The sequence below is a fragment of the Gymnoscopelus microlampas genome, assembly GCF_963454915.1.
Source record: "Gymnoscopelus microlampas genome assembly, chromosome: 2".
Classification (NCBI taxonomy): domain Eukaryota; kingdom Metazoa; phylum Chordata; class Actinopteri; order Myctophiformes; family Myctophidae; genus Gymnoscopelus; species Gymnoscopelus microlampas.
Genome location: NC_139939.1, coordinates 23,161,960 through 23,176,856, shown reverse-complemented (window position 1 = coordinate 23,176,856; position 14,897 = coordinate 23,161,960). Strand labels below are relative to the sequence as shown.

The window sequence follows — 14,897 nt, the reverse complement described above, 5'->3', positions numbered from 1 at the left end:
CAACAAAAAGAATTCTGATCAAAGGCATTCAAAAATAAATCCAAGACCATTCCATTGCTACCTTCAAAAAAGAGGGAAGAGAGAGGGTGAAGTATAAGCAGCAGATTCATCATTGAACACAATGCAACATCAATTTAAAGAGTTCATAAGACAAAATTACACACAGCCAATCAAGAGCGCATCGCATGACCAAAGGTGAGCAAAACTAGCCAATCAGCAAGCATCAGATGCAGCAAAGAGACCAATCAAAACAAGTTTGCAGCCCTCCCAATTAAATACACGTCATACAGAAAAAAGGGGGGGAAGGGGAGGGAGACAGACAGACACACAGACAGAAAGAGAAGGGGATGCAGGAAGAAGATGAGCCAGTCCACATTGAAAGACGAGGGGAACACATACATGGTGGCAGGAGGAGAGAGAGAGAGAGAGAGAGAGAGAGTGAGAGATCGAGAGAGAGAGAGAGAGATAGATAGTCAGAGTGAGAGAGAGAACGTGAACAATCCATCCAAATGTGCAATTCCTCTAATGAAACGAAAATGAACATCAAGATGCGATACAAAACACACAAAATACATCTGACCATTTGCCTAATTTGGATCTATTCATACATGAGCGAGAATGGAGCGATGGATGAGTGAGCCAGAATGATGAAGAGAGAGACGGAAAGATAGAGAGAGAGAGAGAGGGCAGAGACGAGATAAAGAGAGAGGATGGAGGATGCAAATATCATTCCTCAAAATCAAATGAAAACCATGGTTGTGAAACACTGCCGTCATTCTACATCAGTGTCACACTAGAAAGAGAACTAGAAGCACACACCATCCAAAACCAAACTCATCCAAAAGAAAAGCACTTAAAATAATAAATAAACCATTAAATGAAAAGAAAAGACATCTGCCCATAAGAGGTCAAGAGTGCAAATCTTGATGTTTTAGGTGCTACATCATTGCGAATAGTTTTATTAATAATAGTGTCATTTCTTGCTACTCTCAGATGCTTATTTCACTTTATATTTGAGTAGAACTTTGAGATATGATTATATGTGTATGTCCTGTAAAGCATGTACAGTACTACTCTATGACATGTCCACTCGGGCACGGTTTCTCCAAATGGCATGTTTAGACAGCCATTGCTCTACAACTGTCCATAGTCTACCAATCGGCACAACAGTACACCATTTAAAAAGACAAATAATCATTGTCCTCTCTCCATTAAAGCTAACAAAGCATTCATGCTTAAGCATGCTGTCCCACTAAAAGTGCACAAATTCAACTACTGACTAATACATTAAACAGAGAGATGACATAAGACTATATGACGTCATACAAATGACGAGAAAGAGAATAAACCATGCAGGATACAGCTCTGGAATTATATGCTTAATAATGCAGTTAGAGAGGTGATTGGAATGAATGCATAAGTGGTAGTCACAGTTGTTGCACTTGCAGATAGATGCTGTACATTCAGTTATATAAGTGGCCTTGATAATGCCATGCGGTCAATGGCTAATCTCGTAATCACCGTTACATTCACCACCTCCCCCAATCAATCACAGGATTAGCCAATCAGATCCTTTCCAATCAATCAAGCCCCCCCCCTGCAGTCCATTTGTGTGTTGGGTGAATTGTATTTTATACTTGGGCGAATGGGGTGGGGTGGGGGGGAGGGGAGGGGAAGGGGGGTCATTCAAAGATGATGCCATGTGTACACAACTTACCGTTGCTGGGGAAACGGCGTGAGGACACGCGAGCAGTTACCGTGGAGACTGACAACAACAACAACAACATACAAAAATCATCAGGGAAATAGAGAAAATATATGTAAGAAAAGAAAAAGGTGAACCGAAAAAACTAAAAGATAACAAAAAAAAAAAAAACGAGGTAATGAAAAGCAACCCCCACCCTGAGGTAGAGAGGAAGTGATGTCACAGACAGGTCACGTGTCAACAGACACCTACTCATATCAAACAATCTAACCACTACTGATTTAAACTCACTACAAACACATGAAGAAGAGGGGAGAGTCGATAAAGGAAACAAACAAAGGAATCGGAGAATGTCAGACACTTAGGGGAGTGTAACGTGGGGAAAACACTACCTAACATTGCCTAAAATCATATTCAAATAATTTACCAAATTAACACACTGTCAAACACTGTGGCCAATAAATGTCCTACTTCAGTGGACAGAAGACAGCGGAATGGACAGAGAGAGAGAGAGAGAGAGAGACGGAGAGAGAGAGAGAGAGAAAAGGGGATTGACAGTCAAGGTGGTTCACAAATGCGTGTATATGGGGGAACGGAGAGGGGGACAGAAACGGGCACACAAACAGGGAGAGACAGACAGACTGGCATGGAGAGAATGAGTGGACAGAAATGGAGAGGAACCAAAAAGAAAGGAAAAGGAGAGGGAGAGGTAGACGACGTTATCGACATTCTATTCACTCGTTCTCTCTCCCTCTCTTTCCTCCCTCCTGTATTTCTCGGACACAGCCACGCGTGACGTGTACATTCCCACAGACAAACAAGAGAAGAGTGCAAAACTTTTGAGAGCATGCAGAGGAGCTGAGTAGCAATATAAAGAGCAGAATTCAAAGCAAATGTGTGTTGTTTTTTTATCTTCAAGGCCAGTTGGAACTGAAATCTGAGGTCATGCTGACAAATAAAACATCACAACAAAAATGCACCACCTCCTTGAAGCCTAAAAAATACTCAGTCGCATGACGGTGTTGCTCCCTGAAAATTATAGATTTTCAAGTGAATAACGTGACACTTATTGTTGACCGTGTCGCGTTGTTAGCTTGAAAATCATTTATTTTGGGTGACCGACACAGTCGCACGACAGGGTAATAAATTAGGCTTGAGAGTTTGATGTTTCTGTTCAAGAGCGATGGATGCAGGTGATGTGAGAGCAATTAATCATCCATACAGCACATCTGAAATTAAACAACCCAGTCTACAAAGCATCAAAGATGACACCACGCTTCTCAGGGCAGTCTCATTACCAAATCTGCCTGGAAATACCATGTCATGCAGTCTCTGAACATATCAAACACTGACATTCTACCCCAATGGCAAACCCTAAGTATTAAGGCAAACGGTGAATTCCAAGACATCATCTGACCTAGATCTCATGAAACATCCATGCAAAAATATCCTCTTATAAACACCAGCAAGCATGACTTGTCAGAAGAAAAGAAAATAGGCTAGTGTTGTCTTTCCAATAGTGAATACAACCATAAACCAAAATTCATCTTGATCATGGAAGAGGTGGTGGTGGTAATGGAAAGAGTGCAGGTAAGAGAAAAATAAAACAGATCCTACATGCTGTGATGTAAGCGGATATACCATCAGCAACGGTGTCAAAGCTCTTTCATATCTTGGCCATGCCCTGTTTCGTAGCCACACCACCCAGCATGCTTTGCAAACCAGACCCACAAAGCTAGAGATCAAGGTGCAATGGACAGCCCACAGCGACGACATAACGACATAAACATCAACAGGAAGTGGCATCAAACCAGACATCTCTGTGTGAGGTACCACTGCACCATGCTATAGTGAAGCCAGGGGGGGGGTTAGAATTGAACACACACAGCCGCCCCGGGAACCTTCTCACAGGCAGAATCAACTGGAACAAACTCATTCTCACTGTTGGATATGGAGGAAAACAGAGGAAAATGGCCACCGTTTAGAGGGGGGAGGGTGGTGAATTACCTCGATTTTACGTCCCTCCACCAGGGTGCCATGAAGCTTCTCTCTGGCCCTCTCTGCGTCGGCACTCGTTTCGAATGTGACAAAACCAAAGCCCTGGTACAAAAGGAGAGACAACCAACATGGACAAAAGAAAGAGGGGTGAGCTAGGGTTGAAAATGGCAACAAAGCCCTTGCATGATAATTAATAATTCATTAGCTGTGGAGTTGCATAAATCAATCGATACACTGTTAATTATACTAAGTGACATATTTACAAGGATGTCCTACCTTAGATCCCCTCTCGTTGAAAATTATCTCCACATCGAGAATTTTCCCATATTGCTGAATGAAAAAGAGACAAAAAGGGAACTTTAACAAATGGGTACATTTATACCATATCTCTCCACAGGGTGTCAGTATTGTACATCATGTATAATCTGGCATTGATACAGCACTGTTCTTCAATTCCACCATGTCTCTGCTGCCTCTGCACCGCAGTACAACAACACAGGTATTCTTCTGAAAATTACAGTGCTTTTTGGAACCATACAAATCCAACAGTGTACGGCTCTGACGCATTGAAATTGCTCGATCAACCATCATTTCATTACATTTATTTTATCAAACATTTTATTCAAGTCTATGTAAAATAAGAGTAAAACCTGATTCCTGGTCATTTAAACAAGCAAACCAAACCCCTGCTTTCTTTCAGATGTTGGCCCAGTGTTAACGATAACTATGCATCCCTAGGCAGAACGCTGAGATCCACTGCTGAGGCCACAAAAGGGAGGTTGGTAAATGGGGCTTAAGACTTGTCGAAAATAATCCCCAATGACCTGATCTGATCTAATACCGTTTTCTTCCGGGGAGAAAGTGCGTGTAGAAGTAGAAGGGGAACACCCCAGCTGCGTTACAAACCCCAAACATCTGCCGTAGATCGGGGTCTCTGAAGCGGAAGGGGATGTTAGAGACGTGGAGACGTTTAGGGGTCCCTTTATCGTCGTCCCCGATGCTCCCTCCACCGCCTCCTACTGAGACGACCACTGACTGGCCGTCAATCTGGGAAGACCCGTCTGACTGCTGGGAAAGAGATGGGAAGTGATGAGGAGGAGGAGGAGGAAGAACGGGTAGAGAGAGAGAAGGGGGAGGTGGGCAGAGATTGAGAGGGGGAAAGGGGATATACGAAACGTCCAAACAGTGAGAGAAGGAAGGAGAATTTCGTGTCTGTTACAACAGTGGTTCTCAAAGTGTGGTCCAGGGACCCCAAGGGATCCTGAAGGGGTTCCAGGCGGTCCCAAGCTAAATTAGTTAATAATTAGTTATCAGTTTGACCACTTTAACCCTATTTAATACTTCACAGCTATTCAAAAAGAGCAGATCTAAGGTGTAAATGTTTGAAAAATCTTAAAGAATGTGGAATAATTTAGAAATTATATTCTCTTCTTGAGGTCCCTGAAGAGAACAAAAAAATATATTTTCAAATGGGGGTCTGTGGCCTAATACATATCAATTTGGGGGTCCTTGACATGAAAATGTTGAGAACCACTGTATTGCACATTTTCAGGTACATTCTATCCTCTGCTGTATGCACACACACACACACACACACACACACACAAACACGCATACACACACACACACACACACACACAGAAATAACCAATGTGGCGGGCTGCCAGTACACACAGCACTCACTTGGGCACTGAGGCTGATGGGGGCGTTGGCGGAGGCGTTAACGGACCCCCCGGCCTCCAGGGGTCCCTGAACGGCCCCTGCTGCGTACAGGCTGGCCCCGTACTCCAGGGCCAGGCCGTTCTGGGGGGGCGGCGGGGGAGGAGGGGGGAAGGTGGAGAACTGTGGGGGGACAAGACCCTCCTGGCCACCAGCGCTATCCTGAGAGCCCTGAAAGAGCAGAGAGAGCGACAGACAGACAGACAGAGACAGAGAGAGAGAAAGAAAGAATGGGTGGTAAGTGACTGGCTGGCGATATTCCACAGTCTCATTTACTGAGCATCACTAGGCCACACAGAGACCACTTTCTCAAGAGTTTCAGTCTTAAAGTCTTACAGGCATGGATATTAAATTTCCATTCCTCTCAGAGTGTGTGAGTGTGTGTGTGTGTGTGTGTGTGTGCGTGTGTGTCGCCTCCCATTAAATATTCACTACAGCCACATCTATTATTGAGGGTCAGAAACCTACATGCATTGTACAATAGTGAACACATCTGACGGCACGCTGCGTACACACACATTCACAAACACCCGACACGCTAACGCCGCTCATATTATCATCTGACTGTGATACAAATAAAAACGACGACGACTGTGCCCACACACGCACAACGACCCCCGGGAAATTCTCCTGAAAGTACAATACATTGAAGCGTCCAGAAGAACAATGGCAAGTCACACAATCACACTAATACACTCACATGCACGTGTGCACATTCCTTGCCTGCTGGCAGAGGGGGCATTGCTACCCTAAATGGTAATAGTTAGGAGGGCTGAGAGTGTGAAGACAGACAGGCAGGAGAAGGGGGGGGGGGGGGGGGGGGTAGAGACAGAAAGAGTTGATGACTGAGAGAAGAGGTATTGGCTCGATCATCTGCTGAACTAGATACCAGTTATCACCGTCACTCATTCATGGCCGCTTTTTACCTCGATTCCAATCGATACACTGGCACACATAATTAACATGGAATGGCTGCTCGGAATGTAATAGATGAACAGTAATAGTAATGGTGGATATGACAAAACTGTTGTGTGCTTTGGAGGAAAAAAACACTACACTGTACATAGATATGTGATTGTGAGTGTGTGTGTGTGTGTGTGTGTGTGTGTGTGTGTGTGTGTGTGTGTGTGTGTGTGTGTGTGTGTGTGTGTGTGTGTGTGTGTGTGTGTGTGTGTGTTACAAGAGCTGAGTGAATGATGATCTGCACAATAGATCTCTGTCCCTTTGGGAGTGCTAAAAGTGCATGGGTTGTTGGTGTGTGTGTGTGTGTGTGTGTGTGTGTGTGTGTGTGCGTGCATGTGCGTACACCATCTGTCTCCCTGCTTCTGACCTTTTTCAGCCTTGCATCTGTGACAGGGTAGCCAGGTCCCTCAACTATAGGTGATAAACTAGGGGATGTACATGGGGTGAGTTGGATAAATATGCAGTAACGGGACAGGCTATGGGGATGTAGATGGAGTGAGTTGGATTCATATCCAGTAACAGTACAGATTATGGGGATGTACATGGGCTCATTGGGCTGAGTTGGATAAATATGCAGTAACGGGGCAGATTAAGGGATGTACATACATGGTGCGTTGTGTAGATGTGCAGTAACGGAATAGACTACCTCTGCATGCAGCAAAAGTGGCTGTTAAGTAAAAGACGATAGTGGCAATCTATATACAACTCTCCATATCAGTATGTATATATATATATATATATATATATATATATATATATATATATATGTATATGTATATGTATATGTATATGTATATGTATATGTATATATATATATATATATATATATATATATATATATATATATATATATATATATACACACACACACACACACACACACACATATATATGTAAACTTGTAAACAGGATTTATCTCATGTTTTTGCAGCCATTACTAGAACAAGCACATCATTTGTAATAAGCCGTTTTGCACGTGGAGATTTTGGACTGGCACGACAGACCGGCTGACAGAATGACTAATACTTGCTGTGTGGTGGAAGCTAAAAATTGATTAAGAACAGATTGAGATTCTTTGAGAACCTAATGGTAAGCACAAAAGTATTGATGCACAAAGAACAACGGACTCTACTGTGCCATAAATGTGCTCTTATTTAACAGTCAGATGTATCAAACAGCTGGAACACAGAAAATATAACATTGATATTGAAACATTTCCATCATTACCAGATCCTGCAAGACTCTTGTAGGTACAGTGAATGTTGCAAGAGGACTTTTGTTTTACAGGTTCTCAACTAAAGAGTAGGCAGAAATATACAGCATAGCATGAGGGGGCTTGTGCTTTATGGAACAAATAATTAACAATGACAGTTACTAGCAAATGTCTGCAACAGTTACTAGCTACACTGACGCTAATGGAAGCATGTTAATGTGTTACACAACTATACCATTACTGTATATTGTACATATTGTTTGTTTTTATTATTAATACTGTAGTCTACATGCATTCTACTAAAAGTGATCGATGTGAAAGCACTGATGATGACTCCTGTGGTTTCATCAGTGCGATATGCTTTGTTACACCAGCTAAGACTTTTGCCTGATCTATACGTGGCTATACATCATGTAGCGCAACAAAAATAGCTAATCTATACTTGTAGGTCTACAATCTTTGGTGAGCGACACCGGCACACAACTAAGTATACATCAATCCATACTATTCTCTGCATATTCCAATGACTTAACGCTCAATTAGACCTGCATGATGTTGAACATTATAAGACTGATATCAACATTCATGACATCATTATTGGGGGGATGCACAATTTTGCAATAAATGATTATTTTTGCCAAATACAATTACTTGAAACACTTAAACCCTATAAATTTCGGTTGATCGGAGGCCCCTCGTTTTCTTTTTTTTTTTTACCTCTACACACCATACCTCTTTGCCGAAATAGCCGATCTGCTAGGTCTGTTAATTTCGCTGAATGTTTGCCTATCTTCGTCAAAATGTTTGCCTATTATTACATGCCCAGAATAGGGACACTAGGGATCATATGGCTAAATGATTTTGGGAACAAATTCATTTTATACTTCTCATTTGCATGGCTGATCCATTTGCATGGCTGTGCTCTCTACATATCTTTTTCCATTATGCCTCTGAATGTCCAAAATTACACACATTTTATTTGATAAACAAAGTTTATTCTTTCCTCTTCTGACCTTTAATGCTGCCCGTTACACAGGTATAATTATACATGGGCTACACCTGTAACAACACACCCTGAATTAATTCACTTACTATGTGCAGAGCGGGAAAAGGACAGTAGAAAGTGGACTGTTTAGATAGGGCTCTGTGGACTACATGTGACAAAAATGATGATAAATGATACTTGTGATAACCTTGCCTTGCAGCGACCCATCCTGAATTAACTGTATTTGTTGGCAATGTGGAGGTGAAAATGATAGTGGGCGGAGCTAGTTATACTGGGTCACCAGGTAACGGCTAACCTGGACTAGATTCAGAAATAGAGAGATGAGACGCTTGCCGCTTGCTAGAAAAGGAAAGTCCATCGCCTAACTTAGGTCATTATAGAAAAGAGGGATTATCAGTAAAGTAATTAAAAAGGTGAGGATATGTGAGCAAAATTTTGAGGCAAGGTATATGGGAAATATTCACTTCATGCGGGACAGGGATTAGCAAGGAAATTGATGCAGATAGTAACCCTGGTTACAAAAGGAAAAAATAACGGTACACAGAAGCAGGGGAATGACGAGCCAGGACGGATCAACCCTGAGATACAGAAATAGACATCCACAGGTCAATGGGCTCGCTCAATGTCTCCACGTTAGTCAAAACAAAGAAAATGTTAATCTCTCAAGAACAGATTCCGACCTGCGGTGGAATCTGTCGGAGCGGTTCGTCCTAACCAGTGCGCATTGGCTAAAAGTGGGCGTGCCTTCAGATCAGGAAGTGGGCCGCGCTTTACCCAATCAAATGTAGTGGGCGGGATTCACGTGTCCATCCACCATGATCCACCCTCCCCCCCTCGAAACTAGCCGAAACTAATTTAACAATAGCGTCCTCGGAGCGGACAAAACCACGGAAAGATATTCACATTTTAAATTACTCTTTCATCATAGAAACAAGTGGGCTTATAACCAAAACCATCCATGTTCTCTGGGAGAAGTGGTGTTAGTGTTCCGTGTAGAAATATTGTTAGTGGGAATGAAAACATGGTCGCACCAACCGGAAGTGATGCGCTATAGGCAGACATGAAACCGGTGTTTCCCTGCGCTCTAGTCTAACATTATACTCCTGCCAGACTCCACAGAATATCAGAAAAGCAGAGGTCGCTGTTTTTCATTTTCTGTGGGGTCTGGCTACGCGAGACTAAGAAAATGTTAACCACTAAGTCCTAATCAAAAATGTAGATTTTTTTTAAAGTGGTGAATGGTTAGCTTAATTTATACTCTGTCGTACGACCGTTGTCACTTGAAAATCTGCCGTTTTTGACCACTGTCGTACGATGAAACATCCTTTTGGCTTAAAAATGGTTAGTTCTCATTCCTAGAGGCAGCCCCAAACTAGCAGCGACTCAGACTATGGCCCTCACTGCTCCTTCTGTCATCCAAAATAGAAACGGACAAAAAAGGCGCAGAGAAGAACCTTGTGTTTGTGTTGAACTAGTGGCCTTTTCAGAGTGGGTCCATTTTGAGCCTCGCTTTAGCAGACGTCTCTGCCTGCCTGCAACACTACAGTATGTCAACAACCTGCCGTCATCAACACATACAGTGTGTTCCCGCATGCGCTGTCAAGCTGTCAAATTATGTGCGTTTTAGTGAATAGTAGTGGCCTTGTCCTTTCATCAGAGTAGAAGCATCTCCTGAATAAGTACACACAGAAAACATGAGAGAGAACATTCGTTGTTGCTCTGTACACATGCACTGTAGATACGTTGCACTTTTTGTGTGATAACTGCATGTTTTCTGTGTGTGTGTGTGTGTTCGGTACAGTCATGTGCACATGTTAAGGGGTTGTGTAAGTAGTGTGTGCACTGGTTAGGCAATGACTCAGAGCGGTAGCTGTAGCTAGTTTACTTTCGGGTCAGTTAGCAGCAGCTAACGTCTGAGGAGGATGTTATAAAATGCACTCGTCTGCTGCAGTGTCACTCTGTTATGGAGAGGAGGAGGAGAGAACTAGAAGGAGAAGGAAAAGGAAAAGGAGAGGAGAGAGAACATGGCTAAGAGCGTTAACTAGGACAGCACTGGGCCATTTCACATGAATAATGACTTTTCACAATCTTTTTTTTCCAGGCTTAAAGCCATTAGTCTACAGCCTAATTCAACAAACTTGAGGATGGAAAATATGACTCGCATTGTTAGCAGTAAACCCGCAATTCATATTTTTGGCTCAATAGCATATCATCGCTGTCGGGCAGAAACCTTGCATCTCCACAGTTCATCCTTTTGCTTTTTTACACAAACGAATGCCCTATATACTTAGTATGACAGGGTCGCGCAAAAGTAATGCTATTTTTCAAAAGATGACATTAAATGGGGACGCTAGGTTTTAAGTGGTCAAGTCTTTCTGTGGGTTTTATAAATAAATACCCAATGAAAAGAAGTAACAAGAGCTTATAACTAAATAATAACTACACTGATTCTATTGGAACAAAGGTTATTTTTTTCCATTTCCTTAAATGGAACAGTTTCTGGACACGCAAGATTTCCGTCTGACAGCGGCAATAACTGTACACCAATTCAGATGCAGGCTTTTGACATTGCGTTGTTGTTGGTTCGTGACCAGAGCCGCAAAACAGCTGGAGAAACATTGTACAATGTGTCTGTGGCATACCGATGAGCTAGGAGACCCCCCTCCTTGATAAATTATTCCATCCACCCTTATTTCCCCCTCCCCCATCACTCCTTTCCTCCTCCCCCTCTCTTCTCCTCCGGTGCTGCTGCTGTTCTCTTCCTCTCACTCTCCCTGCTTTGCTTTTTACGCTTCATAAAATCCAGACGGGACCCTTGCATCTGTCCCGCCCCCCGCATGTGTCAATCAGGCCTGCTGCTTCATAGCAACGGGTCCTACGTTGGGCCCAAGCACCGCCTCCCATCATGTTCCTCATCTCCTTATAGGGTAATGTATCTGCCCGTCAATAAATCTCCGCCCCCTCCCACTCCACCCCCATCCATTTCCTTGTAGGGTCTTGTCTGTGCTCCAAATCCCCACCACTACCACGACCCCCCCCCCCCCCCCCCCCAACAAAACTCTTGCCAAACCCCCCTCCTTTCACACGCACACACACACACCACCTGTGCGCAAGTATGAACATACACACACCCACACACACCGCCTCTCTAGTACTGACTTTCCCTGTCATCCTCTGAATAGCAGTATGAATTGTTTGCTAGGCTCCAGCACAGTATTTTATGAAAAGTACACACTGCACACAAAGGCAGCTGACATTATCTGTCGATATACACATATATATACTTCTCATTAAACCGGCACAATGGCCCCGACAAGCACATAAGCAGGTGAACAAACATAATACAGGGAAACTTGTATTTACTCATCACTTACACTCCTCCACCCATACATTCAGTACCACCATCATGGAACTAGTTAGTCTTGTTTAGAGTTGACGGAAGGTTCAGAAGCAAAAAACAGCACTCGGGTAGCTGTCCTATGCGGTGCAGAAGTACACACAAAACCACCTGGAATTACAGTGTTGTCATTGTCCATAGCCACCGTCCAAAGGCAGAGAGAGGGGAAAGCCCTCTCTGTTTCAAAGACAGGCTCTTTTGAAAGCCACACAAGCATGTCCTAACAGGTGCAGGACGCATATAGACATTCAATCTGATCACTAATGTGAGCAATTTAGTAACAGCTTTCCTGCAGTAAGTAGGGCTATCATGTTATTTTTAGAAGTACAGTGTAAAGTCAAAGGTGTTGTTTCCAAATGGCTGTGTAGTCTACTCACACCTTAGCTTTCCCATGGCACCTATACACACCGCAAATGATAAAAGAACCTTATCAATGAATGAGTCATGCACGTCGTCATAGTAACAGGGCTCGGTGTGATCATTCAGCCGCTGTTGTTTACTGTATACAAAATTCAATAGCGAGCCGGTGCAGAAAAGAAAGTCTCGGCCTGGCAGCTGAACTTCCTTTGCGGCCCGGCTTGATTTAACTTGGTGCACGCGTGGCAGTGTGTGCATATGTGCATGCTTCTCACACCAGGTAGGCGTCTCTGCCTCAGGGCACATGCTAAGGTGGGGCTCAGCAAATATGTCAGCTTTTTGCATGCTTTCTTCACTCTTATCATTAGAGCAAGTACAAAAAAAGAAAAACTGAAAGAAAGCAGAACAGATAGACTGTAAGTGTGCAAAGTGCACTATAAGCGAGCACATAAATCACAGGCTATAATTTATTCAGTGCTGTGCTTGCCTGCAGAGATCTCTCATTATTGCCATCATAAAACAACTTTGAATGCATACACACTGCCAAGTCAGCATTACAGTCCGGCATTGCGTCACCGGGCAAACTAGCTCTCCTGTTAACCTACAAATAGGATATCGACTCATCCCAATCGTATCGCCATGAGACTCTCTCCGGATATCTCTGAACCGTATCTCTCAATCTGTCCATCTCCACATAATCTCGGCTCCTTACGACATCTCTGGGGTTTCCTGGTAAATGAGGGTGGCCTGTCACCTTTTAAAATCAATTTCCATTCTCCCGTTCTCATTCTCCTCTTTCTCCCCCCCTCCCCCTTCCAGGGGCTCTTAAAGGAAAACATTGAGATAACAGCTGCCAGGGCCCCAGGGAGGAGAGGGAGAGAGGGAGAGAGAAAGAGTGGGAGAGAGAGGGAGGAAGAAAAGAGGTCAAACAGTAAAGAGAGCAGGATTTCAAGGTACAGCTGAAAGAGAAGGCACGCAATGCAAACGCAGGCAGGAAGACACAGTGGCAGAACTCACACCCAGGACCACGACTGCCCCACATCCACCCATTGAAATGTAATGATATCAATGTGACACTTCAGTCACTAACCCTGCTGCTGCCCGCTGCATGCTTGAAGTGGTGTTGTGTGTGTGTGTGTGTGTGTGTGTGTGTGTGTGTGTGTGTGTGTGTGTACACACAGTACAGTATGTATATATGAGCAAGTGTGAGATAGAGATTACAGCAAGAGTGGTTAGAAAGAAAGAAAGAAAGAAAGAAGCTGAAAGAAAAGAACAACTGTTCTGTCGACACCTGTCCTTTTCGCTCACAGGCTGAAGGGACATACAGGGACAGCTGCAGGGGCAATAAAGGCCTATTCCCCTCTCACTCACCATAATGCCTACAGAGTTAGAATATACATACTACAGTTAGGATTTAGTAGTGTAGGATACAGTGAGACCTTAGGCACCTACTTGGTCATCGTCAACAACAACAAGGGAACAGTAACTGTACTGCGTAGCAAACAATTAAAAAATACACTCTCCGGTACATAATACATGACAGAGTACAGTTTCTGGCAGTGGCAGCTTTAATGTTCAGAAAGTGTGCGTAACTAGCCTCAGGCAGGGTAACAGATGCCGTGACAATGGCGCACAATACAGCGCTGCTCCTGTTATTTCAGGATAACAAAATCATAATTTGCAGCCGAGCATCAAAAAACTAAATCCGAAGCCTGTATCTTACTCATCAATACGCAAGCCCACACGATTCATTTCACTGTTTTTGTTTCTATCCCCAGCCACAGAGGCACTGACCGACGACTGACTAGACCACTCTGTGTAAAAGGGGGTCAAGTAGAGTCCTCGTCCGTTAGTGCTGAATTAACATTTCATGCTCAATGACAGCCCTGTCCGCTTTAATGTCATTTAATGTACAGCCGAGAGCTTCTGATGGGGAACCAGGCTACAGCGAGAGCCTGTCCCTTCCCGAGGACGATATGAAAAGATGGGAAGACTAGCAACTCACCGACAACATGGAAGGATAGTACAGCCCCATCATCGTATTCTGTGCAAAAACACAAATCGGCGTTTCTCCTCCTGTCCTCTCTCTCCTTTTGCTCCTCTCGCTCTCTCTCTTCGGAGCCTGTGTCCCCTCTCCAGCTCTCTCTCTGCTGTCTGTGTCTGTCTCCCAGATTCAAAATCTCCCTCTCTCTTCCCCCGCTCGCTCGCTCAGTGTGTCTGTCTGTCCTCCCAATCCCCCCCTCCCCACCTCTTCTGCTGGCCTCTGTCCCTGTCACTCTCTCTCTCTCTCTCTCTCACTCGATCGCTCGCTTGCTTGTTTCCTGTGTAGCTCAAGCTCTCTCGCTCCGTTCCTTCCCTCTACCCCCAGCCTTCTGTTTCACTGCTATGCCCTTGCCTGCTCATCCCTCTCTCTCTCCCTCTCGCTCTCCCTTGCTCCCCCCCTCTCTCTCTCTCTCTCTCTCTCAGCTTGTGTCTTTTCTCTCACCCTCCTCTCTTCCACCCCTCTCACCCAGATAGCCTGACGCTTCTCCCTCCTACT

At 44.0% G+C, this 14,897-nt stretch overlaps 1 protein-coding gene across 3 annotated transcripts in view; it reads right to left on the bottom strand.

Annotated features, from left to right (window-relative positions):
• The window catches only part of rbfox2 (RNA binding fox-1 homolog 2), a 35,634-nt gene that overhangs the window by 9,994 nt on the left and 10,743 nt on the right, over nt 1-14,897 (bottom strand). Inside the window, exons 1-5 of one of the 3 annotated variants that reach the window (XM_084075958.1) lie at nt 14,364-14,602; nt 5,387-5,593; nt 4,610-4,771; nt 3,980-4,033; nt 3,713-3,805 (exon numbers count right to left, since the gene is read on the bottom strand). In XM_084075958.1, coding sequence (XP_083932084.1) covers nt 3,713-3,805; nt 3,980-4,033; nt 4,610-4,771; nt 5,387-5,593; nt 14,364-14,396 — 549 coding nt within the window. In that variant the 5' untranslated portion in view covers nt 14,397-14,602. Of the gene's footprint in view, nt 1-3,712; nt 3,806-3,979; nt 4,034-4,609; nt 4,772-5,386; nt 5,594-14,363; nt 14,603-14,897 lie in introns of those variants that run through there. The other 2 variants (XM_084075956.1, XM_084075957.1) reach the window with 2 other exon arrangements.